This window comes from Cibotium barometz, chromosome 62, assembly GCF_041138505.1.
Source record: "Cibotium barometz isolate CiBa-2024 chromosome 62, ASM4113850v1, whole genome shotgun sequence".
Classification (NCBI taxonomy): domain Eukaryota; kingdom Viridiplantae; phylum Streptophyta; class Polypodiopsida; order Cyatheales; family Cibotiaceae; genus Cibotium; species Cibotium barometz.
The window spans coordinates 27,543,311-27,568,604 of record NC_141107.1 but is presented as its reverse complement, the minus strand read 5'-3'; the positions used below and the strand labels follow the sequence as shown (position 1 = coordinate 27,568,604).

Below are 25,294 nucleotides of genomic sequence, written 5' to 3'. Positions count from 1 at the left end.
TGCATAAGGTGTTAGCAATATAGTCCCTTCTATTCTTTTTTTTTTTTGGGGTGGGGGTGGGGTTGGAGGGGGAGGAAGGGAACCTCTCAATTCACTTCAAAGAAATTTGGGTTTTGGCCATTGATAGGGTAAAGGGAATAGATGCATGCAAACTTAACTCAAATACAAAGAACAACTTGTGACACCTCAAATTAAGCCCTTAATCAATTGTCGAATTTAAAATCTGACTTGGAGCCCCATAAGTACAAACACACTATTTAACTTGCTAAGTGTGCATGTCATGCTATACATGTCAAGGATTGGTTCACGTAGCACTATTTTGTAGCTTGATGAATGACATGTTAGAAGTCAGTTCTTATCTTTACCGAGACACCAGGGCCTCTGTTGTGGGTGTGCCCACCCGTATTAGGTGTTTTCTCATTTTTTCCCACTCTCCGTATTTTTCTCCCATTTTTTCCTATTTTTTTCTTGGCTTGGGTGGATGCCCAGTGTTGGTAGGAGGGCCCATGAGCTGGCTGACTGATGCTTCAGGTCCACGACCTCACACATGCATTGGCCGACTGGCTGTCTTGGCTGGTCGTGGAGGATCAGGGTCTGTCGGTTTTGCCCTTCTACAGGCCGACTGCATCATTGGGGCCATATAAAATGGACCCACAGCCCCTTGCCATTCTTATCTTGTATTCGGGATCTTCTTTGTGTATATAGAGCAGAGTTATATGCCTCTATCTCTCTCCTTCTCTTGTGCTGTTTTTTTGCACTGTGTTTGCTCTAGTGTTCCCAGATTTGGTCATCATCTCCGCTGCGTATTCTGACATGGTATCAGAGCCCTAGGCTCTGATAGTGAATGACTCATCTAAGCCATCCATTATTTCTTCTAAATAAGGATATAAAATCCCTTCCTATACCATCCTCTTCCATTGGTCACATTCTAATTGGGGATACATCCACTATCCCAGTTCACAGTGAGGGCAGGTTGGAGATAGTTCTCGATGGCAGAGGGGGGAAGCATTCCTCCCAGGTGTTGCATGTTCCGTCACTTGGTTTTCATCTGGTAGTGCATCAGGTTTGCAAGACTAGCATACGGGTGGAGTTTGATGAGCATTAAGTTGCTCTCCGGGACAAGGCAACATGCCAAGTAGTTTGGGAAGGTGGAGTGGAGAATGGAGTTTACAAACTTTCAGCACTCTCTCTCCCAGGTCCTTAGTTTTGTGATGAGTGGTAGTCTGGTAGTGGCCACTTAAGTGTGGATATGTTGCAGGTGCAGGCTTTTCGGGACCAGATGGTGGATAGCTTGCTAGTTGATGGCAACAGTTGGCAGGAACTTTCCAGTACTGATGTTGGTGGTTCTTGTGCTCGTCAGTTAGAGGAAACTTTACAGGTGACCTATGCTCTGATGTCTCATAGCATTTGGGACAAAGAAACTCTTGTAGGTGAGGATGTTCTTTTCACGGGGATCTCTTGGAAAGCCAGGCAGGTGGCAATTGATTACTTGCAGAAGGAGGTGGATTTTCCAGGCTTGGTGGTTCCGGATTCAGAGGGGGTGGTTGACAGGTTTGAGAGGCCTTGCGTGGTCTTCAGCAGGTTTCAAGAACTTGGCTTTCCACCGTAACAGGTGTTGATCCTTGTGAGCAGTGTGATGTGTCTTTGACTCGGAAGTAGAATGGTTCAGAAGTAGAATGGTTCATTGATTTGGTTGATGGATACCAGATTGGACGGGAGCTTCTTGATGAGGCAGTTGAGCTCATGGTTGTAGATGACTCTTTGGGAGGCAGGATTGCGTATCTTGTGGTTTCTGCGGCATGCGAAGGATCATGGACTCTTTTACACAGGAGTGGGATTGATGGATGGAGTCGGACTCCACGGTTGGAGTGACTCAGATTGGGGAGGAGATCCAGACACAAGGAGATTTACTTCAGGCTCCATGAGCAGTTTTATGGAGCAGTAAGAGGCAATCATCTTTTGCCTTGTTGATAGAGGCAGAGTACGGGGTTGCTTGTGAGGTGGTAAGATTGCAGAGGTTGCATGGCAGGATTGGGCTTCCACTGGAGAAACCCACGGTCATCCAGAGGCACTTTGCTCGTGAACAGTTCGTTGCTGATGGAATCTTGCTAGAGTTCTGTTCGATGGAGGACAGTATGGTAGACCTCTTCACGAAGCCGCTATCTCAGGATTTGCTCAGGCGGCACCCCAGCTCCCTGTGGTTGGTTTCACAGCTAGGAGCTGAGAGGGGGTGTTAGAAGTCATCTCTTGTCTTTACTTAGACACCAGGGCCTGTGTTGTGGGTGTGCCCACCCGTATTAGGTGTTTTCTCATTTCTCCCCACTCTCCGTATTTTCCCCGCCATTTTTTTCCTACTTTTTTCTTGGCTTGGGTGGATGCCCAGTGTTGGCAGGAGGGCCCATGAGCTGGCTGACTGATGCTTCAGGTCGACGACCTCACACATGCACTGGCCGACTGTTGACAGCTGGCCGGCTGGCTGTCTTGGCGGGTCGTGGAGGATCCTGCATCATTGGGGCCATTTAAAATGGCCCCACAGCCCCTTGCCATTCTTATCTTGTATTCAGCATCTTCTTTGTGTATATAGAGCAGAGTTACATGCCTCTATCTCTCTCCTTCTCTTGTGCTGTTTTTCTGCACTGTGTTTGCTCTAGTGTTCCTAGATTTGGTCATCATCTCCGCTGTGTATCCTGACATGACATTGCTTTGCTGTGTTGAGAGGCGGAAAAGTGAGCTTGTTTTTCTTACAACTAATGTGGGTGTGGCTTGAGATTTTACCTTCCAGCTGAAGCTTCACTATGCACTTTCACTACTTATGATTGTCTGTTAGTTGTTGATTTAAAGGTGATTCACCATATTTCACACCTTATGAAGTTCTTTTTTTGGACACAATTGTTTACAGGTTAGTTGGAGGTTCTGGAGATATAAGGCTGACAAAAGATGGAAACACTCTTCTAAAGGAAATGGTATGAAGAATTGAACTTTAAATCTCTGCCCACCTGTCAAAGGTTGGAAGGTTTTTAGTCATTTGCCTTAAAAAGTTGTTGGACTTCATAGACAAGTCAATGCATGATTAGGTGTGCAAATGTGTTGTGCTTCTATGAAACCTACACAGTTTCAAACATGAAACAAACTTGACCAAAACTCGACCCTTGAAACATTTTGGTAACATTTAAGAGGCAGTCAATATTAGTTATGCATAAATCCCTCTATAAATAAAGCACACAAAAAATGTGCATTGTTTCCAGTCTCTCTGTGTCAGAAGGATTGACTTGAGCTGTTTTCAGCTGCAACCATAGGCAAGCTGCAAGCCTTTGCTCCTCAGGGTGGCTACCATATCTATTTCTCATCTAACATGCTTACTAGGAGGCAATAAGTTCTACATCTTTTATCTTAAATATCAAAATATCATGGTAAACCTTGAACTTGAGAAGTGGAGACTCCACTTCGCAAGAGAGGAGAAGAGAAGATAGTGATTCAGCTCTCCTGCATGCAGCAAATTCAAAATCCTACAGCAATAATGATTGCCCGAACTGCAGTGGCACAAGATGATATCAGCGGATATGGGACAACTTCTACTGTTCTCTTCATTGGTGAGCTAATGAAGCAGGCTGAGCGCTACATATCAGAAGGTGCACTTCTTTCCCTCCCGAGTTCTGTCTTAGTGAGCATTTGCAGCGAAAAGCTGCGTAGAATTTGTTATGCTGATCAATTCTGCAGGTACTTGTTTTTTCAGTAGCATGTCTATCATAAGAATTTCTGAAAATGATATGATATTCCTTGGGTGGCTTGAGAAAGTGGATATTTTCTTGGTTTTTAAATAGTTGGCCACCTATAAGGTGAGCTAGGGTCAAAGATGTGTTGTTTATATCTACTTCAATACTTGGGCTGATTTGTGCCCGACTAAGCCTTAGAATGTGAGGACATTTGTGCACAGGACCATTGCACAAAATATCTAAAGAGCTATCACAAAGCCAGTTTGGATCTTTGACATCCATATGAAGCCAACTTTTTTGGAATGCGCATACTCCTAGCATGTGGGTCCTACATCATACTCGTAATGATTTGTTAAGCTCTCGTGTACAAAAATCTCAGCTGAATGGGAAGACATGGCAAACTAGAAAGGTGCATCTCTTGTGGAAGTCAATTCCTTGGAAAGCTCTTGGACGAGAGCCTATCCCGATGTACCTGGTTCTTTGATTGTAGCTTGCTTTTATGCATGGGCGAAGGCTCTTGTCTAGGTGTGTATGGAGTATCCTTTAAATGCAGCAAACTGACACCTGGTATCTCATGGTGTGTTGGATAGGTTGGCATAGCATCTCCCTTTGTTTTCTTTCCTCGCATTTCATACTGTGAACACAGATTTGCTTTATTATAAAAGAGTGGAAACCTCATTCTCAAGGGCATTCTCTGCCTTAGCTAAGCCCAATCACCTCTTTGCTACAACTTTTTCTTTAACCTTGATTCAATCCTATTTTGGCCTTGTTTTAACCCTAAACTTACATTGATTTGAAACTCTTAATCATGCCCTTGCTTGCTCAAGCTTCACGTCTATTTCAGCCTTGTGTCAGCCCTAAATCATGCTCCTTTAGTCACCATGTCTAGAGGACAAGTAGCACTTTTTCTTTAGCCTTGATTCAATCCTTGCTCAAGCTTCACTTCTATTTCAGCCTTGTGTCAACCCTAAATCATGCTCCTTTAGTCACCATGTCTAGAGGACAAGTAGCACTTGACACCACTTTTTGTAGGGGTGGTGCTCTTACGTGAGGGAGTGATTGTAGCTCTTGATAAATTAACGAGCTCCCTTGATGGGATGGGGCCTCCCATTTGGTCCCAAGTGCTCTCTTGCTCTCATTTTTTTGTTGATTCTTATGCATGTCATGTGCACCCATTGCTATAGAGTGCCACATGGAGATATTTGTACACAAGCGCAAGGTTACCTTTTACGGACCGATTGTGAGTTGCCATCAGGTTTAGGCCTCAATACAAAACAGTCAATGCATTTTTTCTCATACAATTGATATTTAATTGTTGCATGGATGGGGGGCCGTGACTGGGTTAGTTGGGACTTGGTATAATTCTGTCATTCTCTTTGTCATTTGGTCACCCAAATAAGTGACATTGGAATGACCTCTGTGCTTTGAGCCTTTGAGCTGTGGGTGTTATTCCGTCACTCACCATTGGGCTGCCCAAATAGTGAAATTGGAATGACCTCTGTGCTTAGAGCCTTTGAGCTCTTGATTTGAGCCCTTGGGCTCTGGATTGGCTCCTATGGTGGTTAGGACTTATGTCCTGAGCTTGAAGTTGTTTGGTTTGCATGCTTGGTATGTGTGTGTCCAGTTCATGGGTTGAGGACGCCTGTCAGTGAATTGTGCGCATGGACTTGTTTGCTGATGTTGCTTGTGGGCATGTGAATAGGTGGTTAAGTACGACTCTACACTTCTTTTTATTTGAAAGCATTGTTATGTTATAAAGTGGTTTTGTAGGTTCACACCCACTTATAAATGGGTGGACGCTTCATTAATGCGGCTAGACTTTTTACAGGGTGGCCCTGGCCAAAGGTGTGAATTGCACCCCTTTTATTTTATTAAAGGTGGACTGTGTGTGGCCCTCCTATGTGGGCTTGCCCCACATGTGGCTTCAAGTAGGTGCATGGCCAACCAAAGGACTCTCTCCCCCCATCAAGCAAGAAACTCCTGTGCATCCTCCGAACTCCGACTCTGCTGGCTATACACCCTGTTGCAGCCACACCCTATTGTATAGTATGGGACAGGCCGTACGCTCCATCGTTTTCTGTACCGGCTGCTCCCACCTATGCTGCTGGTTCTGCTGCTCCCACAAGTGTGCTGTCTGTGTGGGCTGCTGCTACTCATACAGTGTACAGCTGTACCGGTCGTAAAGCCACACAAGTGGACTCTACAAGTGTCATCGTATGAGGAAAGTTCTCGTGTGATTCTCGACTGCACCAGAGTGCTCCTGTCCGGTGGGTTGCACTTGTGTGAGGCCAACAACCATTCGCTTCTGCTCATTTGTGCTGCTGTTGATGATGAAGGGAACCCTGGTGATCTTCTGATTAGGAGCTCTTGCTTGTCACTCAATGCTTGAGAGAAGACGAAGACTTGTTTGGACACCCTGACCTTCACCGTGTGCCCAAATCCGGTCTGCTACTGCACGGTCCTAGAGCTCGCATGCTTTGCTCGGAGCCCAGCGGTGGGTAGAGTGGGATTGGATTGAGGTTGGAGCTTGAAGGACGCAGGGCTGCCCTTGTGGTCGATCGCAAGTCTACATAGACATGTACACCCTGTTTGGTACTTGTTTTCATATTTTTGTATATGGAAATCTGGCACATGGTTCCTATGAAGCTTGTACAATCAAATACCTTTTAATAATGAAATATTATTGAAAGGGTGGGGGTCTGACCATTCCGGGTCGATCCCATTCTGGACCCAAAGAAAGAGCAAACACAGTTTGTAGGCAAAAGCACAAACTGTAGAAGGCTGAGAATAGTTGATTATTGCTGAAAATGAGCACGAGGGAAGCTCGTAGGTGCTTACAAGCATAAGAGAGTGTTGCTACAGCCAATGATCTCCAGCAGATATGCAAGAATGAGATGGAAAATGAGGGGAAGGTGTCAGAATGCGCAGCGGAGATGATGACCAGATCTGGGAACACGAGAGCAAACGCAATGCAGAAAATAACAGCACAAGAGAGAGAGAGATAGAGGCATGTAACTCTGCTCTATATACACAAAGAAGATCCCGGAATGATACAATATGGCAAGGGGGCTATGGGGCCATTTTATATGGCCCCAATACTGCAGTCGGCCTGCATCAGAGGCAGCTAACAGGCCCTGAACCTCCATGACCAGCAAATACACCCAGTCGGCCAGCTGTCCTGAGTTGGCCTGAACAGATATGAGGTCGGGTACTTGAAGGTACAGTCGGCCAGAACATAGATTAGTCGGCCAGCTCAAAGGCCCTCCTGCCAACACAGGGCAGCCCCAAGCCATAGAAGAAATAGGAAAAATGGGGAAACAATACGGAGAGTGGGGAAAAATGAGAAAACACCTAATAAGGGTGGACACACCCACAACAGAGGGTGTATATGTATAGACAGGAGATGACACCAACACCCCCTCTCAGCTCTTGGGTGTGAAACCAACCACAGGGAGCTGGGGTGCCGCCTGAGCAAATCCTGAGATAGCGACTTCCGGAAGAGGTTCACCGTACTGTCCTCCATCGAACAGAACTCTAGCAAGATGTCATTAGCAAAACTGTTCATGAACAAAGTGCCTCTGGATGACCATGGGTTCCTCCAGTGGAAGCCCAATCTTGTGGAAGCTCAATCTTGCAATGCAACCTCTGCAACCTCACCACCTCACAAGCAGCATCACAAGCGGCCCGGTACTCTGCCTTTGTCAATGACAAGGCAAAAGATGAGTGCCTCTTACTGCTACCTAAAACTGCTCTTGGGCCTGAAGTAGATCTCCTCGTGTCCGGATCTCCTCCCCAAACTGAGTCACTCCAACCGTGGAGTCGGACTCCATCCATCAACCCCCCTCCTGTGTAAAAGAGTCCATGATCCTTCGCATGCCGCAGAAACCATAGGATACACAATCTTGCCTCCCAAAGAGTCATCTGCAACCATGAGCGCAACTGCCTCATCAGGAAGCTCACATCCAATCTAGTGTGCATCAACCAAATCAATGAACCATTCTGCTTCCGAGTCAAAGAGGCATCACATTGCTCACAAGGATCAACACCTGTTACAGTGCAAAGCGAAGTCCTAGAAACCTGTTGAAGACCACGCAAGGCCTTTTGAAACCTATCAACCACCCCCTCTGAATCCGGAACCACAAAGCTTGGAGAATGTACCTCCTTCTGCAAGTAATCAACTGCCACATGCCTGGCAGAACATCCTCATCTAGAGTTTCTTTGTCCTGAATGCTAGGAGACATCGGAGCATAAGTTACCTGTTTAGTTTTCTCTGACTGACGAACACAAGAACCACCAACATCAGTACTGGAAAGTTCTTGCCAACTGGCAAGCTATCCACCATTTGGTCCCGGAAAGCTTGCACCTGCAGCGCATCCACACTTAAGTGGCCATTACCAGACTGCCACTCATCACAAACTTGAGGACCGGGGAGAGAGAGTGCTGAAAGCTTGTAAACTCCATTCTCCACTCCGCCTTCCCAAACCACCTGGCATGTTGTGTCCCGGAGAGCAACAAAATGCTCATCAAACTCAACCCGTACGCCAGTCTTGCAAACTTGATGCACTAACAACAGATGAAAACGAAGTGGCGGAACATACAACACCTGGGAGGAATGCTTCCCCCCTCTGCCATCAGGAACTATCTCCAACGTGCCTTCACTGTGAACTGGGATAGTGGATGTATCCCCAGTCAGAATGTGACCAGAATACCTGCAAAGATCTTGTAAATCTGAATGGGAAGGAGTCATGTGCTTGGAAGCACCACTGTCTAGAATCCACTCCCGAGTATCCGTTTTTGCGGAGAATCCTCCAACCTCCTTCCTGCCTGAAGAAAATGAAACATCGGTGTCCATCACCTCCAGGTGCACAAAAGCCGGAGTCGTCATGATTGCTGCCGAGGAATCTTCACTCTTCTCGATCTTCCGCTTGGGACACTGCCTCCAATAGTGGCCTTTCTCGCCACAATCATTATAGGTCCTCTTTGCCTTTATTTTTTCGTGGTCAGCGACGAACTTCTTCTCAAAAGACTTCTCTGATGAAGCCTTCTCTTTACCCGTGTTACAGCCTTTCGACCGTTGGCGTGTTAAGGCCTTCCAACCTCCACCTTGAGGAGGGTTCGTGAATCGTTCCTCCTGGTACAAGACCATGGGCACAAACTCCGCCCACGTGATGGTGCTGAGCTTGCCACTGGTAATCAAAGACGAATAAAATGCTGAGTACTGAGAGGGCAAATGCGACAGCAAGGTTATGGCCATGTCCTTTGACGATATCTCCTTCCCAGCCTGAAGAACTTCTTGTTGAAGAGCCTGTAGCTTGTTCATATGCTCCGGCATCGTCAACAACTTTGCAGGGCTCATAACCCGCATCTGTACTTCCAAGGAAATCCTCTTCATGGGCGATACCCTATTGTAAAGAGAGGCCAAATGCTGCCATATACCTCTGGCCAGCGTCATATGCTTTACATGATTGATTACCTGCGGTGTGCATTTGAGGAAGATAAACGAACGGACCTTGGCGTTGACACGATCCCACATTTGTGCCTGTGCCTCCCGGTCCTTTCGGATCGACGGTAACTCCCCTTCCTCTACTTCCGGCGTTGGAATCCCAACAACGACGAAATCAGCGAGGTCGTAAGACTCTAGAACAGATTCCATCATAACCTTCCATATGCCGTAGTTGTTCTCGTCCAACTGACGGTCCACCGGGAACGTGGGGAGTGTAGGGATCTTCACATGCCTCTCGGCCATCTCTAACAGATTTGCCATTGCGGGGATGTACTCTGCAAAAGGGTAGGTGGGTGGGAACAAAGAAGAACTTACACCTACAAGTGGCTGTCCAGCAAATCAGCCCGCCGTCCTCTTGCTTCTCCTCTTCCCAAACAGTCCCGTACAGTCCACTAATCAGCAACACAACAGTCCCCCTCTTGCTCACACAAATCCCAAGAACTATCTAGAGCCTAGGCTCTGATACCATGTCAGAATGCGTAGCGGAGATGATGACCAGATCTGGCAACACAAGAGAATGCAATGCAGAAAATAACAGCACAAGAGAGAGAGAGAGATAGAGGTATGTAACTCTGCTCTATATACACAAAGAAGATCCTGGAATGATACAATATGGCAAGGGGGCTATGGGGCCATTTTATATGGCCCCAATACTGCAGTCGGCGTGCATCAGAGGCAACTGACAGGCCCTGAACCTCCACGACCAGCAAATACACCCAGTCGGCTAGCTGTCCTGAGTCGGCCTGAACAGATATGAGGTCGGGTACTTGAAGGTACAGTCGGCCAGCTCAAAGGCCCTCCTGCCAACACAGGGCAGCCACCCAAGCCATTGAAGAAAGGGAAAAATGGGGAAACAATTTGGAGAGTGGGGAAAAATGAGAAAACACCTAATAAGGGCGGGCACACCCGCAACAGAGGCCCTTGGTGTATATGTATAGACAGGAGATGACTTCTATCAGAAGGGTGTGCACCCTTATATATCCCTCCTATGAGCTGGTTGGCCAGCTGTAGGCAGCTAACAGCTATGATGTAGCATAAAAATGCTATAAAAAACCTAAAATGGTAGAAAAATCCCAAATAATATTTGCATAAAATATGCTAATGCAGGGTCTCATAAAATGACTTGTACAAGCATGAAAAGGTGTATGTAGATCCTGTGGAGATGATATATATTCCAACACCTCCTCTTAAGCGCCAAAGGGGCGGTCCAATACCCACGTTGAAGTAACATGTCCAAAGTAGCTCTTGGAAGTGGTTTGGTGAAGAGATCAGCCACATTGTCCTTGGTAGAACAGTAGGTTAGCCGAAGAAGTCCCAACTCGATCACGTCATGTACAAAATGATAATGGCACCTCAATATGCTTGGATTGTCCCCATATCACAAGATTTTGAGCTAGAGCAATAGCACTCTGAGAATCCAAGAAGATTCTCGAAGTCAAAGCAAGACTCGTAGAGGGACTGGGAGTTGCAGAAGTTGGTGCAACAGGAACGGGCGGCTGTAAAGTAGCAGCTGGCATTGGAGTCACAGTAGGATGAGGGAGAGGAGGAGGAGCTGGACGTGGAAGAGGTATAAGATCACTAACATCTGTCGGGAATGGATTATCTAGAAAGTCGGAAGATGCATTAGGTGGAGAGGAGTCGATGCCAAACAAGCTCTCATCAAACCGAGCATCACAAGAAATGATGATGTCATTAGTCTTCAAAAGCGGTACCCTTTAGATCTCAAACTGTAGCTTGTGAAGATCATTCTCTTTGACTTCGGTGCGAGTGTGGTCCTCTTTTGATATGGGAAATGCACATAAGCAACACAACCGAAAACATGTAGATGAGAAACAGAAGGCTTGTGTCTTGGGAAAGTCTCCTCCGGAGTCATCCCCTCAACCACTTTTGTGAGAGAGCGGTTAATGAGAAATTGAGGTAGCCACAGCTTCACCCTAGGAGGGAGATCTGCATGATGCAACAAAGAATGAGCCATCTCTTTTACGGTGCAGTTCTTTCGTTCCACAACTCCATGCTGTTGAGGAGTGGAAGAGACTGTGGTCTATCGGTGAATGCCCTTCGACGCAAGGAAGTCATCAAATGGTACAAACTCGTTATCATTATCAATCCAGAGAAATCAAACTGTTCTCCTAGGTTGATTTTCCACCATCACGATCCAAGTCTTGAAATTGGCAAAAGCATCTGACTTGCGAGCCAAAAAACATACCCAGACTTTGCGAGTGAAATCATCCACAAGAAGAAGAAAATATCGAGCTCCTCCAAGAGACTCAACCTCCATGGGTCCAACAAGATCTGCATGTATAAGCTCCAATCTTCGGCTTGCTTGATGAGTGGCCTCCTCTGGAAATGCATTTCGATGATGCTTGCCCATCATGCAAGATGAGCAAATGTGTGAAAGAGACCTGAGCTGAGTGAAATCATCCACAAGAAGAAGAAAATATCGAGCCCCTCCAAGAGACTCAACCTCCATGGGTCCCATCATACCTAGACTTTGCGAGTGAAATCATCCATAAGAAGAAGAAAATATCGAGCCCCTCCAAGAGGCTCAACCTCCATGGGTCCAACTAGATCTGCATGTATAAGCTCCAATCTTTGGGTTGCTCGATGAGTGGCCTCCTTTGGAAATGCATTTCGATGATGCTTGCCCATCATGCAGGATAAGCAAATGTGTGAAAGAGACCTGAGCTGAGGTAGTCCGTTAACAACTTGTTGAGAATGAAAGTTTTGTAAGGCAGCAATGGGTACATGACCGAAGCGAGAATGCCATAGAGAAGTATCTGCCTCAGAAACCAAAGCCATCAAGGGGGAGAAAAGCTGATGAATATGTGAGTCAATGTGAGGGATTTGAGAAGAAATGTTGGTGATCTTGTAGAGACCCCCTCATGGACTCCATTGGCAACAACCGAGAGAGACTTCTTGTCGATCGCTTCAATGACCTCATCATCAAAGTACACACTAAGTCTCTTCTAAGAAGCTTTGTACACTGGAAACAGATTTTTGGAAATCCGTGGTACATATAATAAAACATCATGTAAGGTGGCAAAGAAATAGCACGAACCAGGCTCTGATACCATGAAAAGATGCAGGGGGGAAGAGAGCTTGAGCTCTTGCAAGAAAGAAACATTACTAACATCGGTGAAAGAAAGTGAGGAGTTGTCGTCGATGCGAACAGAAGAGAGAGTCTGGTAGTCCTCCAAGATATGGGCTTGATTGGTCATGTGGGCAGAAGCACCACTATCACCAACCCATTCCATCGCTTTAGGCGTGTCACTGACCTCTTCTGGAGAGGTCATCTCTGTGATCACGAGGAGTGAATCTTGTGAAGAAGTGGATGAATTTGTGATTGCCATGTATGTAATTTCGGTAGATCCCACCTCTGAAACTTTGTCCTTGCCCTTGTCTTTGGTATTATCCTTGTCAGATGCTTTGGAAGTGAAACTCGTGGCGCTCGGGGGACTAGGGCCTTTGGCACACTTGTTGATACCATCGATGCATATTAAAACATTTAAACATAGCCACAGCCTTAACACATATCCATCATCACTTTGCATAAAACATAAAAGCTGGACAAAACATCCACAAATGCTGAAAATGGAGCTTGCACATGTGACACCACATAGACACCAATCATTCGTAGGCATAGATAGCCTGGTGTTCCATAAGCATTTCTGCTACACATAGTTTATAGGCATTTCAGCCACCAATAGTTTGTAGGCATTTCGGCCACCAACTCACACTACCCTCTCAAGTGCCCATGTTCCCTTCCATTTGCTCTCTATTGTTCCACCTAGATATGGTAGAAACAATCTTCAAGAGAGCATGTAGGACAAGAGAACACTACACGGTATGTTGTGCTCGACACTACCCTCTGAAGTGCCCATGTTCACTTCCATCTGCTCTCTATTTGTTCCACCCACACATGGTAGAAACAATCTGGAGAACATTACACAGGGTATGTGAACCATGAGTTCCGTAAGTCCAATGCATGCCAAATAAAGGGAGCCAAAAAGAATAATCCATCCTAGTAAAAGGGAGTCATAAACATAATCAATAAACCTGAGGATGGATCCAAATCCCTAGAAAAGAAGTCCAGGAATCCATAGATCTGTATACTATAACTCTTATCACATGCTCCATAGATCTGTATACCATAACTCATGCTCCGTGCCGACAACACACCTTGGAGTAGAGGTGGACTTTTATCCATAAAAGCATCATATCCAGGAGATATCCAAATATTTATTCTCTATAAACTAGGACAGATTCGTCCATAGAAATTACTTGTAAAGCCCAATATCTATATAAATCTCATCCAAGAAAGAAATCTCCATAGATATAATCCATCCCAATAAAGGGAGCCATGAAAAGAATTCATCCAATTAAAGGGAGCCATAAACAATGTTTCCCTGAAACCATCTCAAGGCAAACAACAATACCTTTCTTCTTGCATAGCTATACAAGGGTTAGTGAACATCAAAAACACTTCATAGTGAATAGCAAAAGCACCAACTTTGCAAACTCAAAGCATACTTAGCTTTTCTTTGCCAGGTTGGTCATGAAGACAAAAGAAATATTTCCTCACCATATCCTTAAGATATCCCCGAGATATATCTCCATATAGCTTACTTGTAAGCTTGATAATATAATCCACAATATCCAAATGAAAAGAGTGCTAAATGTATGCACATAAAGCCAACTCCATACTTCCAAGATAAATTTTGTGAATTCATAAATCCTTAGATCAACAAGTTGTCTACTGCTCATGCTCTTGCTTCATAAGCTATGAAGTGGCTGGCCATGCTTAAGAGCAATGATGGTAAGTGTGGTCCCCACTTGAGATCTTTTCTCTTCCTTATTGATAGAAGGAAGCCTCCGTTTCCAAGGAAAAGCCTATGCTCTGATACCAATGAAACTCGTGACGCTCGGGGGACTAGGGCCTTTGGCACACTTGTTGATACCATCGATATATATTAAAACATTTAAACATGGCCACAACCTTAACACATATCCACCATCACTCTGCATAAAACATAGAAGCTGGATAAAACATCCACAAATGCTGAAAATGGAGCTTGCACATGTGACCACATAGAGGTCAGAATGGGCCGACCCCCCCCCCCCCCTTTGGAGTATTTTATTACCCAAGGAGAATAATATCATGTACAAGCTTTGAGGGCCTTAATCTCCCCACGGGAGATGCCGAATTATCCATATACAAATGCCATAACAGAGCCCAACACGAGGCTACCAAGCCGGAACACAGGCTGTAGAAATGCCGAGCCAACAATATAATCCATATACCTTTGTGTGGGTACTGATTCTTCCCCAAAAACCACGGGTCTTCATGCAATAGAGTTGGTACAGCAAGTATAACTCTCCATTCAGCCGGTACACCAAGTACAATGGCTGGTACAATAGGTATAGTGGCTGGTACAGCTGGTACGGTGGTCGGTACAGTTGGTACAGTGGTTGGTACAGTAGGTACATCAAGTACAAGGGATGGTACAACAAGTACAGTGGCTAGAAATCATAAAAAATGATTAAATACCCTTGCCTTCAGTATTTCTTCGCGATGGAAGCCTCCAAAACAGTCCCCAACAGTCGGTATTCTTCATGGGCAGCCCTCAAGAGAGAGAAAGAGAGTAGCCATCATTAGGGCAGCCTGTAACGGTGGTAGAGGCTAGTGTGCACAGCAAGAGAGCCTTTTTTAATGAAGAGAGAGGGCTCCAATTTATAGATTTGGGGCTCCCATGAGTGAATCACTTTGATCCACTTTCTGACAAGTGTGAGGCCACTTGTCTCACTTTGATCCACTTTCTTGCCACATGTCCCAATCTAAGAGATGGATCCTTCCATAAACTTTATCACTAAAAATATCCCAACTGGTAGACATTCTGTCATAGGCACTTTGCCAACTCTTGGTATCTGCTCAATTCCAGATGTAATGACGTGAACAGAATTTCCATGGGAGTTGGGCCAAAAATAGCAACTCTCCTAAATTTTAGGAGTGTGATCCTTTGTATTCTAGGATAATCTCCCATTCCCAAAGCTTGTACTTTCCAAATATTTAGACATCTTGGAGTCCACCAGACCCCTTTCATACTGGGAAATGTCTAGGCAGGTGACATGAAGCATTCTAGGCTTTATACTTGGCTTTGGTTGCTCAAGAGCAATTGTGATGATGAGCAAAGCAGCGAGCCTTAGTATGACTTGTCTTGCCACAATAATCACTTTCATTGCTTTCCTTGAATCTTGTTTACCCTTGTCTTTGTTTTTGTTGTTGTTGGAGTTTCCTTTTCCGCCTTTGCCTTTGCCCTTGTCAGAGGCAACAAAAGCAGGCACCGACTTGCCTTTTCCACCGCGAAGCATGCACTTGTCGTGGAGATAACTCACGACTTCCTCAAAAGGGGAAAAGGGATCACGGAAATAAATATTATCCTTAAAAGAATCAAAAGAAGCAGGCAATTTACCAAGAAGTTTATGGATAGGATTGTTGATTGTGCTCCTGTACTTCTCAAGGTACAGCTTGATATGGGTGAACTCTCCAATCTTCTCAACCATGTTATCGGACTCATTCATTGTGAGCTTCTCCAGATCTGACTTTGGATCTGACTCCTATTTGGCAATCTTCGGTGTTGAAACTCTCCCATTCCTCTTTTGGGTCTCCATCCACATTTGATGAGCATTACTCGGAGTAGAGATAAATTGTGCCTGTATAGATGGAGTCATGCAATGGATGATAGGACGGGCCCGAGCATCCAATATGCTTCTCAAAGCAGGGTCCACCAAGTGAGGTGTGGAGATGGACATCCACACACCGGCTCCTTCTAGCAATAATTGAGTATAGAAAGACCAAGTATGATAGTTGGTTGTTGTAAGCTTCATGGAGTCACTAACTTGGGGAGGATTGTAGGATGGTATATGGGTAGGGGTTGGAGCAAGACCTAAGACCTGGATGAGAGAAACTTAGAGAAGAAAGATTGGGAAGAGGAACCACTTGGGGAGCGAGAGCATGGAATCCAGGTAGTGAAGGTGTTGGAGTATCAACTGGAGAAGGAGCAACAGTAGAGAAATTTCCTAAAGCCATGTGCTCTGAGAAGAAACCTTCTCTGTATCAAGAGGGTTTAAAAAACAGCAAATAGCCTCCTCTCAAGCTGTGCTCAGCAAGAGGAGAGAGAGAAGAAAGGGAGGGAGGGAGGGTGGGAAAAGAGAAATAGAGAAAGCAAATCTCTTAGGAACCCTGTCCTCAGCACCTAGAAGAGAGCTTTAGCCTCCAACAGCAAAAATGCAGTAGTCTAAGAGTTCAGATGCAGAAAATGCAGCAAAGCTGATGAAGCCTCTGCTCCAATCAGAAAAACCTAGCAATTTCTTGCATGTAGATCAGCGTTTGGCTCTGATCCATGAAAGAAAGAGCAAACACAAGTTGTAGGCAAAAGCACAAACTGTAGAAGGCTGAGAACAGTTGATTATTGTTGAAAATGAGCACGAGGGAAGCCCGTAGGTGCTTAGAGACTGTTGCTACAGCCAATGACCTCCAACATATGTACAAGAATGAGATGGAAATTGAGGGGAAGGGTGTGCACCCTTATATATCCCTCCTATGAGCTGGTCAGCCAGTTGTAGCAGGACGACAACTATCATGTAGCATAAAAATGCTATAAAAAACCTAAAAATGGTAGAAAAATCCCAAATAACATCTACTAAAATATGCTAATGCAAGGTCTCATAAAATGACCAATACAAGCATGAAAAGGTGTATGTAGACCCTTTGGAGATGATATTTATTCCAATAGGAAGCACCATCAATTTTTAGTTTTGTGTATTTGCTTTGTGTTGCGCCATTTGTGAAAGAAAGTAGCTAGCCTCACTAGCCTAGATTAGACTAAGAAACATGGATTAACAAAGATTAACAAGAGCTTAAAGAGATTAGTCTATGATTAGGAAAAGAAATGGTAATTTTCATTAGGAAAGTGATTTTTTTTCCCGAGAAAAGATCCTTTCATTAGTTATATAAAAAACGCTCGTAGGGCTACAAAAGATCTCGCCTACTCCTAAGAGAGACAGAGCAGTGAATACAGCATGGCAGCTCGGGAGACTCTCCCTAGGTGCTGCAAAATACAAGCATCAGTACAAAGAACTGAGAGGCTAAATCATACAATAGGGGGGGGGAAGAGCCAAACAGGTGGCCTGTAGTGCCAATAGGGGGATCCCGTGTGTAAGGTGTAGAAAGGGCCACAGCGCCAAGTGGTGTGAAAGGCCTGGCGCCGTAAGATCGCCTCATTCGAGTCTCCCCGGATGCGGTCGTACTGTCCTCGCAGGGTGTGGATCAACTCTTGCCAAATCCCCCGTACAGTCTCTGCTGGTGGCTCCAATCTCCCCTCAAAGGCCGTAAAGCACCGGGCTCTCGAGGTGAACCAGATGGTGAGATTGCTGAACCAGATGGTGAGATTGCTGAGGAGCTCCCATCGTAAATCCCTCTCATGTGTCCAGCTGGCGGACGAGAAATCCGGTGCCGGAACCAGGCGAGGCTGGCCCCTAATAAATCTGATGGCTTGACTGCCCTGCTCCATCTCATAGCCCATAGCAGGCCGTGACAAAGTCGACCAAGCAGCGGCACCCCACGTAAACATACCCTCTGGAGAGAGGGGGGCGAGAATACGCAGCATCCGCAACCAAATCTGCTGCGCCTGAGGGCAATCCCAAAGGCAATGTCTCTGTGTCTCCATAGGGTGGCCGCATCGGATGCAGGCCGCCGGAAGACCGCTGTAAACAAGCCAAGTACCAACTGCTGAGGCCCTGTGGGCGACCAGCCACTGAAAAGTCGAGATCCTGCGGGCCTGTCGACTAGCCGAGAGCCGAGCCCAAAAATCCTCCAGAAACTCCTGTGAGAGTCCCTGTAGTCGCCAATGCCTCGCTGCCGCTGGAGAGACCGTCCTCCTCGCCGTCAAAATATGTCGCCCCAGCCGAACAGTATACTGGAAAAAGGTGATCTCTGTGGCCTCAAGGGATGCATAAGGTTCATGCCACTCGTGCTCCCCGGGGTCCCACTGTAGCCGGGCCAAGGGGCGCGCTGCATATGCCCATATGCGCCAATCCGGGAGCACATCAGCAGGGTCGGGATCAATATGCCACTTCCGAGAAGCGGCGGCCACTACCCGAATCCTCTGCAAGGTGCACTCTGCAACCAAAGGCGACTCCACCTCCACTCTCTGGAGTCTGCCCTCATCCTGAATCTCATAGTAGAGGCAACTGCCATCCTCAGTGCAAGCTCTGACAGCAATCAGGATCTCCAACTGTGTAAAGGCTCCCATCCACCGTGGGGTCAATCATCCCTCATAATCAACCCCCCTCTGAAGTGACTCAGCCTCTCCACCTGGATCTCCTCTGGTAGACTGCAGAAGGCCTGCCAGTCTCCAAAACTACGAGCTGGGCCTGCCGCTAAAGGCCCCCAGGCTAGCCGAGGCCGAGAACCCAGCATATGACCCTTCTCTGTGCGAACCGTAGGGCTCCAGATGAGCGGTTGTCTGGCCCGCTCCTCAACACAAGAAGGAGGTCGCTGAGAGAGCCCCGGTCTCAGCAGCTCCCAAGCTCTCAGGATACTCAAAGCAAATCTGTCCTCCCATCCTCTACTGAGGCCTGTCCTCCTCATCTCTATAAAGATCCAGCGAATCTCTGGTGCCCAAGTGCTCCCTGCTGGGGGCGCCCGAGCCTGCAGCCGCTGCAAGAGGAGCTCTTTCCAAGGCTCAGCGCCTGGAAGCAACCCCCGAACGATAAGCTTCCCCAATAAAGCTCTACTCTGATCGACTGGATCTATAATGCCCAAACCTCCCTGAGCCAGCGGAAGTGTAATAACTGCCCATGCAACCTTTGCCCGAGCTGGCTGACCGTCCCGCCCAGACCACAGAAAGTTCCTGATCAGCCTCCGTACCTGGCTGATGCAAGAGCTCGAGAAGATCCAGCAAGACGTAATGTACCACATGGTCGCTAACAGCACCTGATTTGCCACCACCACCCTCCCAGCCAAGGATAGTCGAGCTGGACTCCAATACAAAAGCTTCTTCCGAATGCTCAGAAGAAGCGGGGCAATCTGCTGCTCAGGTGACAAATCTAGGCCAATCTGGCATCCCAAATACCGCACTGTTGTGCCTGGAGGAATCCATCTAAAACCGGGGTCCGGGCTCCATGCCGGAGTGGGAGCACTACTGATCCAAAAGGCCACTGTCTTGCGCCAATTGATCAATGCTCTCGAAGCTGCACTAAAAACCTGGAGCGATTGCTCTGCCCGAAGAAGATTGGCCTCTTGGCCATGCAAAAATAAGCCCATGTCGTCTGCAAACTCAGCATCAAGCAGGTCCTCCCCCCGGACTGGGAGCTGAAGTCCTCTCAAACCGACCTCCTCTGTTGTCAAATACATGCTCATAGCCTCCGCAAAGAAGAGAAAAAGAAAAGGGGCGAGGGGACACCCCTGACGGACTGATCTGGTCAGCTCAAAACTCGGCCCCCGTCCTCCTGCAGTCAACACCTGGCTGCGAGCTGTGGAATACAGAGCCGCCACCCCTCTGATCCATCCTGGCTCAAAGCCTAGGCGAAGCATAGTGCCCTCTATGAAACCCCAATCAACTCTATCGTATGCCTTCTCAAAATCGAGAAGCATCACGACCAAGTCCTCGCCAAGAAATCTAGCTCGGGCCGTCGCCTCCCAGAAAGTAAAGATGTTGTCAAGGATACTGCGCTCCTTGACAAATCCTGTCTGACTAGCGTGAATCAACTCCCCCAGGAACGGCTGGATCCTCAAACTCAAGGCCTTTGCTAAGACCTTGTAGACCGTATTGAGGATCGTAATAGGCCTCCAATGTCTAATATCATCTGATACTCCCTCCCCCTTGGGGATAAGATAGATCAAGCCCTCTGAAAAGCTCTGCGGCATCACCCGAGTGTCCAAAACATGCTGAAAGCCCCTGCGGAGGCCTGGCCCCAAAAGGTCCCAATAGCGCATAAAAAAGGCCGGCGTCAGTCCGTCCTCCCCTGGGCAACTATGTCGCGGCAGGACCCTCAAGGCCTCGGCAAGCTCAATCTCTGACAGAGGCGCACCTAGAACTGTACGCATACGGTCTGTGACCCTCCTCTGCACATGGGCCCACACAGTCTGTCTGCAAACATCTCGATCCTCAGTGGCAGGTTCCGCTGAAAGCAGGTCTCTATAGAATGCAGTGGCAATGGCTCTGATCTCCCCGAGCTCAGTAGCTACCGATCCATCCGGTCTACTAAGCTGGCGGACTCCTGCTTGCGCATGACGGGGCCAGTGATCTCAAAAAACTCTCCAGTCACTCTATCGCCAAGCTGCGTCCACTGAGAGGCCTGACGACGATAGTAAAACTCATGTCTCTGCTCCTCTATCTCTCGAACCTCCTGGCGTGCCTGGCTCAGCTGGGACGCCACCCACTCACATGCGGGCTGCTGCTCTTGAAGGCGCTGTAGCGAAGCAAGGCTGCGTCTCAGCCGATGCTCCCGCTCGCGAATCTCTCCCAACCGTGTCAAAGCTGCAGTATGCAAAAAAGAGCTAAGATCGATGAGTCCCTGGGCACACTGGCCCGCTGCATCCTGGTCAGAGCACTGACTATCATGCCAGATCCTCTCAATGTCCTCAGCGAGACTGGGATCTGTAAGTACCCTCTCTGGGATCCTCAACTGCAAGCTGGGCTCCCGTGTCCTCTCCTCCAATGTCAAGATAACTGGTGCATGATCTGAAAATGAGGTGCCAGCGAGAATGCCGACGGAGCCCCCTCGCTCCCCTAACCAGTCGCCCACATAAAAGCGATCAATCCGTGATAGATTAGTCCCTCCCTGCCGGCGATCCGACCGGGAGAAACTAAGACTGTCCTGAGACCGGGAGAAAGCCCCATGCTGCCATGCATCAGTGATCCTCAGTGACATGCACAACCGGTCCCAAGCTGCAAGCTCCGTGCCGTGCACTGTAACATGACTGCCTCCCACCCTATCTGCCGGGTCCTCAAGCATGTTGAAGTCTCCCCCGACACACCAATGTGTGGCCTCTGGCAATGCATTCGTAACCTGGGTCCAGAACTCTGCTCTGGCACTAGCATGATTGGGCGCATAGACGTTGAGCACGCCCAATAGCTCATCATGCATCCTCAGAATGACATACTGTGCTCTACCAGGCACAATGATCCCTCGATCCACAATGGCCTGCCGCCATACATCTGCAATGACCATGCATACTCCTCCCTGTCCACCCAAAGGACCAAACCTTGCAGACCAAAAAGTGTCCCATCTACCAGGCATCACCGAACCATATCTCCGGATCCTGCTCTCACCCAAGTGGTGCTCCTGCATCATCAAAATATCAATGCTGCCACCAACCAGGCATCTCTGAAGCGCCTGCCTCAAGCGACCACGATAGCGTATAAAATGTGCTCCGCCAAGGCCCTGTACATTCCATGAGATGATCCTCATGGATGCCTTGCTGAGGTGGATGCTGTCTCAGCCGTACGGCAGGCCTTCGCAAGCGGCTTGGATGGAGAGTAGTCCCCATCCGAGCGGCTGCGAATCTGCCGACCTGGTGTGTTGCAAGAATTGCGGATCAGGCGCCAGTGGCTGTGGCCCATGGCGACTGCCTCCCGCTCTGACAAAGCAACCTCGTGTATACACACATATCCAGGGTCGCGTGCTAAGTCTGCCACTATGCGAACGACCAAATGCCGAATCCCTGAGGTATCCACACTCCCAGGATCCAAGAAAAAATGAGCCAACTCCCAAAGTCGGCCTATCACATCTGTCACCTCCAGATCGCTCATGTGATGAGAAAACTCAACTGCGTGAGTCTTCAAAGTGCTGAGAGCGAGCTCTAGAGTCCACTCCCGGTCGCAAGGGCCACATAGAGGGAACGAGAAGGCCACCACTGAGTCTAGTGCCTCCTCCCCGCGGGCCGGAGGTATCACTACATGAACTTGGATGGGTGCTGGCTCATGGGGGCCCTCTGCTCCAAAAAGCCGTGTGAAGGTATAATCAAAAGCCTCCGAGCGCTGTCTAATGCCAAGGCGACTCAGCCGACTGCGGATAGATGAAATCCGTGAAGCCCTAATCGGCATAGGTCTCCTCTGTGATGCTCGAGCGAGGTCAGTGCTCAGCGCTCTCCGGATTGCAGGTGAACGCCAGGGAACTGCGAGGGCCTCTCGGGAAGGTGAGGCGGGCGGAGGGGGAGGAGGGGGAGGCGAGGGGGGTGGAGAGGGAGCCGCTGCCGAAACCGGAGCGGAGGCGGGAGGAGGCGATGGTGGAAGCGAGGCGGTGGGGGGGGACGGGGGTGGGGGGGGTGAAGGAGGGGGTGCTGGCATCTCCTGGTCCTCAGTCGTCGCCGCGGGGGTCTCCTCCTGGAGGGGAGAAAAGCTGTTCCTCACGGGAACCCAGTGAGGTTGAGACTGTGGCTGCTGCTGCAGCGGTCTCTGGACGTGCTGCTGTGGCTGTCTCCCTCGGTGGCGCCCCTGTCCAGGCTGCCACTCCGAGGCCTCTGTGGCCTGAGCAGGTGTCCCGGAGGCAGCCTGCCGAGCCGAATCTGTGGGCGGGCCATCAGTAGCCTGCTGTGTTGAGGGTCGGGGTCTCCTGCGAGGGCAGGCCTTGGCCAGATGGCCGACCTGTCTGCAAATGAAGCACTGATTCAGGAGCCCCGAGAACTCCACTCTCTGATCTATCCATCCCCCCCCTATCCTAGGTAGCTGAATGACCTTAGGAAGGGAGGAGATGTCAGACACCAACACTCTGATCGAAGGTAGCCCAGCTGCTCTGGCCACCACTGAAGCAGCTGAGGGGCCAGTCTCTAGTACCGAGCCCACCAATGCTCCGAGCTTGGGGAGGAGCGGAAGATACTCACGGCGGAGTCCAGGGAAGCAGACTGTAACATGAAAAAGGTGCCCTCCCTGTTCCGCCGCTACTGGGTCAAATCCATGCTGCCAAGGTCTGAAGAAAGCCCGAGCACCCCTGATGTCAAGGGGACTCATGGCAAGGACCTTGGCAACACTCTGGGCGGCCTCGAACTCGATCTGGTAATGTCCACGGCCCAATAGCTGTACATCCAGGATCTTGTCCACATCTGCAAGAAGGCGGGCCTGAAGAAGATCCCGGATCTCCCCTCTGCTGGGGCGAGTGTCGACTATACGGCAGATGGTGGAATGTGCCTGGAGGCGTTCCATCTTTGCGGCGAGGCTCGCTTCCTCTTCTGGCGAAAGAGAGAGCCTGATGGGGGTATCCTCAGGGGCGGTCGAGGGGGCTGCAGAAGAGTCCCTCTGAGGTGGGGCGGGAGGAGCCTCCATCAGAGTCTGAAGCTGCGGCGAAGGCGGAGCGAATGCGATACCTGCAAGAACCGAGCTGCACACGAAGGGCGGAGAGGGAAGGCGGGAGGATTTTTTTTTTAAAAAAAAAAGAAAAAAAAGAAAGAAAGAAAGAAAGAAAAAAAAAGAAAAGAAAAGAGCGGGGGGGATAAGGCGACGAAGAAACAGGGGGGGCGGGAGCAACGCGAAAGGAGAGGCGGCGGGGGGGAGAGAGGGCTGGCGGAGGGGGGGGGACGGGGCGCTGACGAGGGGAGGGGGCGTGAAGGCGAACTGAAGGGGGGGGAGCGTAGGCGCAATGAAGTGGGGGGGGGGGAGCGAAGGCGAACTGAAGGGGGGGGGGGACGTAGGCGAAATGAAGGGGGGGGGGGAGCGCAAGCGAAATGAAGTGGGGGGGAGCGAAGGCGAACTGAAGGGGGGGGGGGGAGGGGGGCGCTTCAACGCGAAAGAGGGAGAGAAAGCGGGGGCGCGATGGCGAGAAGAGGGGGGGCGCAAGTGCGCTGGTAGGCGGGGGACAGGGCACGAGTAAGGGGAGGCGAGGGGCGAGCAGCGCGAGCAGGGGGGTGACGGCGGGAGCTTCAGCGAGCCGATCGATTCAACTCTTTTCCCATTAGGAAAGTGATTATCAAGGATAACAAGAGATTAAGGTCCATATTGACTTATATACTAGGCTAACCTTTCACACTACACTTAAAAGTGTCCATGGGCATGCCCAACCCTAGTCCTAACTCTTGGCCCTTCACATCCTTTTCATCCCTTGTCCTTCGGTCTCATAATAATGACAATATTTCAAAGGAGCTATAGTTTGAAGTGAGCTGCATATGGGATGCCCATAAAGTGATGAAGTGTGTATATGGAAAAGTCCACACAATATCAAGATTTCGCCAAGAGCAATGAAATTATTCTTCTCCATAATGCAACGAACCGGTTACTTGAATCCTTCGCTTAATCTTTGTACAAACCCTTTAATGCTTTCATTCTCCGTGAGATATAGCTCAAAGAAGGAGAGATACCAATAATCCTTTGTATAATTAGGCAAGGAATCATCATGTAGAAATGTCATACAACTCTTTCTAAAGCTCATTTGCTTCCAAGCATCCACAAAGTTTTGCACAACATCATAAGCTAAACGTTTCCAACACCATTCAAAATCTTATCTTGTTTGCAACCACCACTTCTTAGCTTTAACATAAAAATAAGAAGTCACCATTTCAACTTACTCTCGTCCAACACATGGAAAAGCAAAGAAATATGCTTTTCAACTCCATCTATTCTGAGATATGAAAAAGTTACTTCTTCTCTATCAAATTGTACCAATGACACTACGTCGTCAAACCAAAAGCTTATCGGTTGAGTGGTAACTATGTATGCCACGAAGTCTTCAATGCTCATCGGTGTCGGTAAAGTAGGTGCACGACTTCATTAATCAAAACCATTCTTACTTCCTTGCGCTTACTTGCATCCTCAATAGTTATAATAGCTTGGGAAACACTAGCTTGAGATTGAAATTTGGAGTAGCGATGGAATGACCAATAGGTTGTGGTCCCAAAGCTTGAGACACCATTGGTCCATTGTGAACTTCCTTATCTTTGTTCATATCTTGCCTTAGAACGCTTAAGTCTTCCCTCATACCTTTAATGCCATCGTGCCATGTATTTTCAGTTCCTTGAAAGTGCTGATCTGTAGCTTCGAATCGTTGATCCAAGCGATCAAAGAATAGATCCTCACGAGTACCAGCT

General features: G+C 48.2%; 1 protein-coding gene across 1 annotated transcript in view; it reads left to right on the top strand.

Annotated features, from left to right (window-relative positions):
* LOC147604314 (T-complex protein 1 subunit zeta 1-like) overlaps positions 1 to 25,294 on the top strand; it is a 91,858-nt gene that overhangs the window by 33,638 nt on the left and 32,926 nt on the right. The window contains exons 2-3 of the mRNA XM_086795684.1: positions 2,900 to 2,963; positions 3,494 to 3,629. Coding sequence (XP_086651810.1) covers positions 2,900 to 2,963; positions 3,494 to 3,629 — 200 coding nt within the window. The remainder of the gene's footprint in view (positions 1 to 2,899; positions 2,964 to 3,493; positions 3,630 to 25,294) is intronic.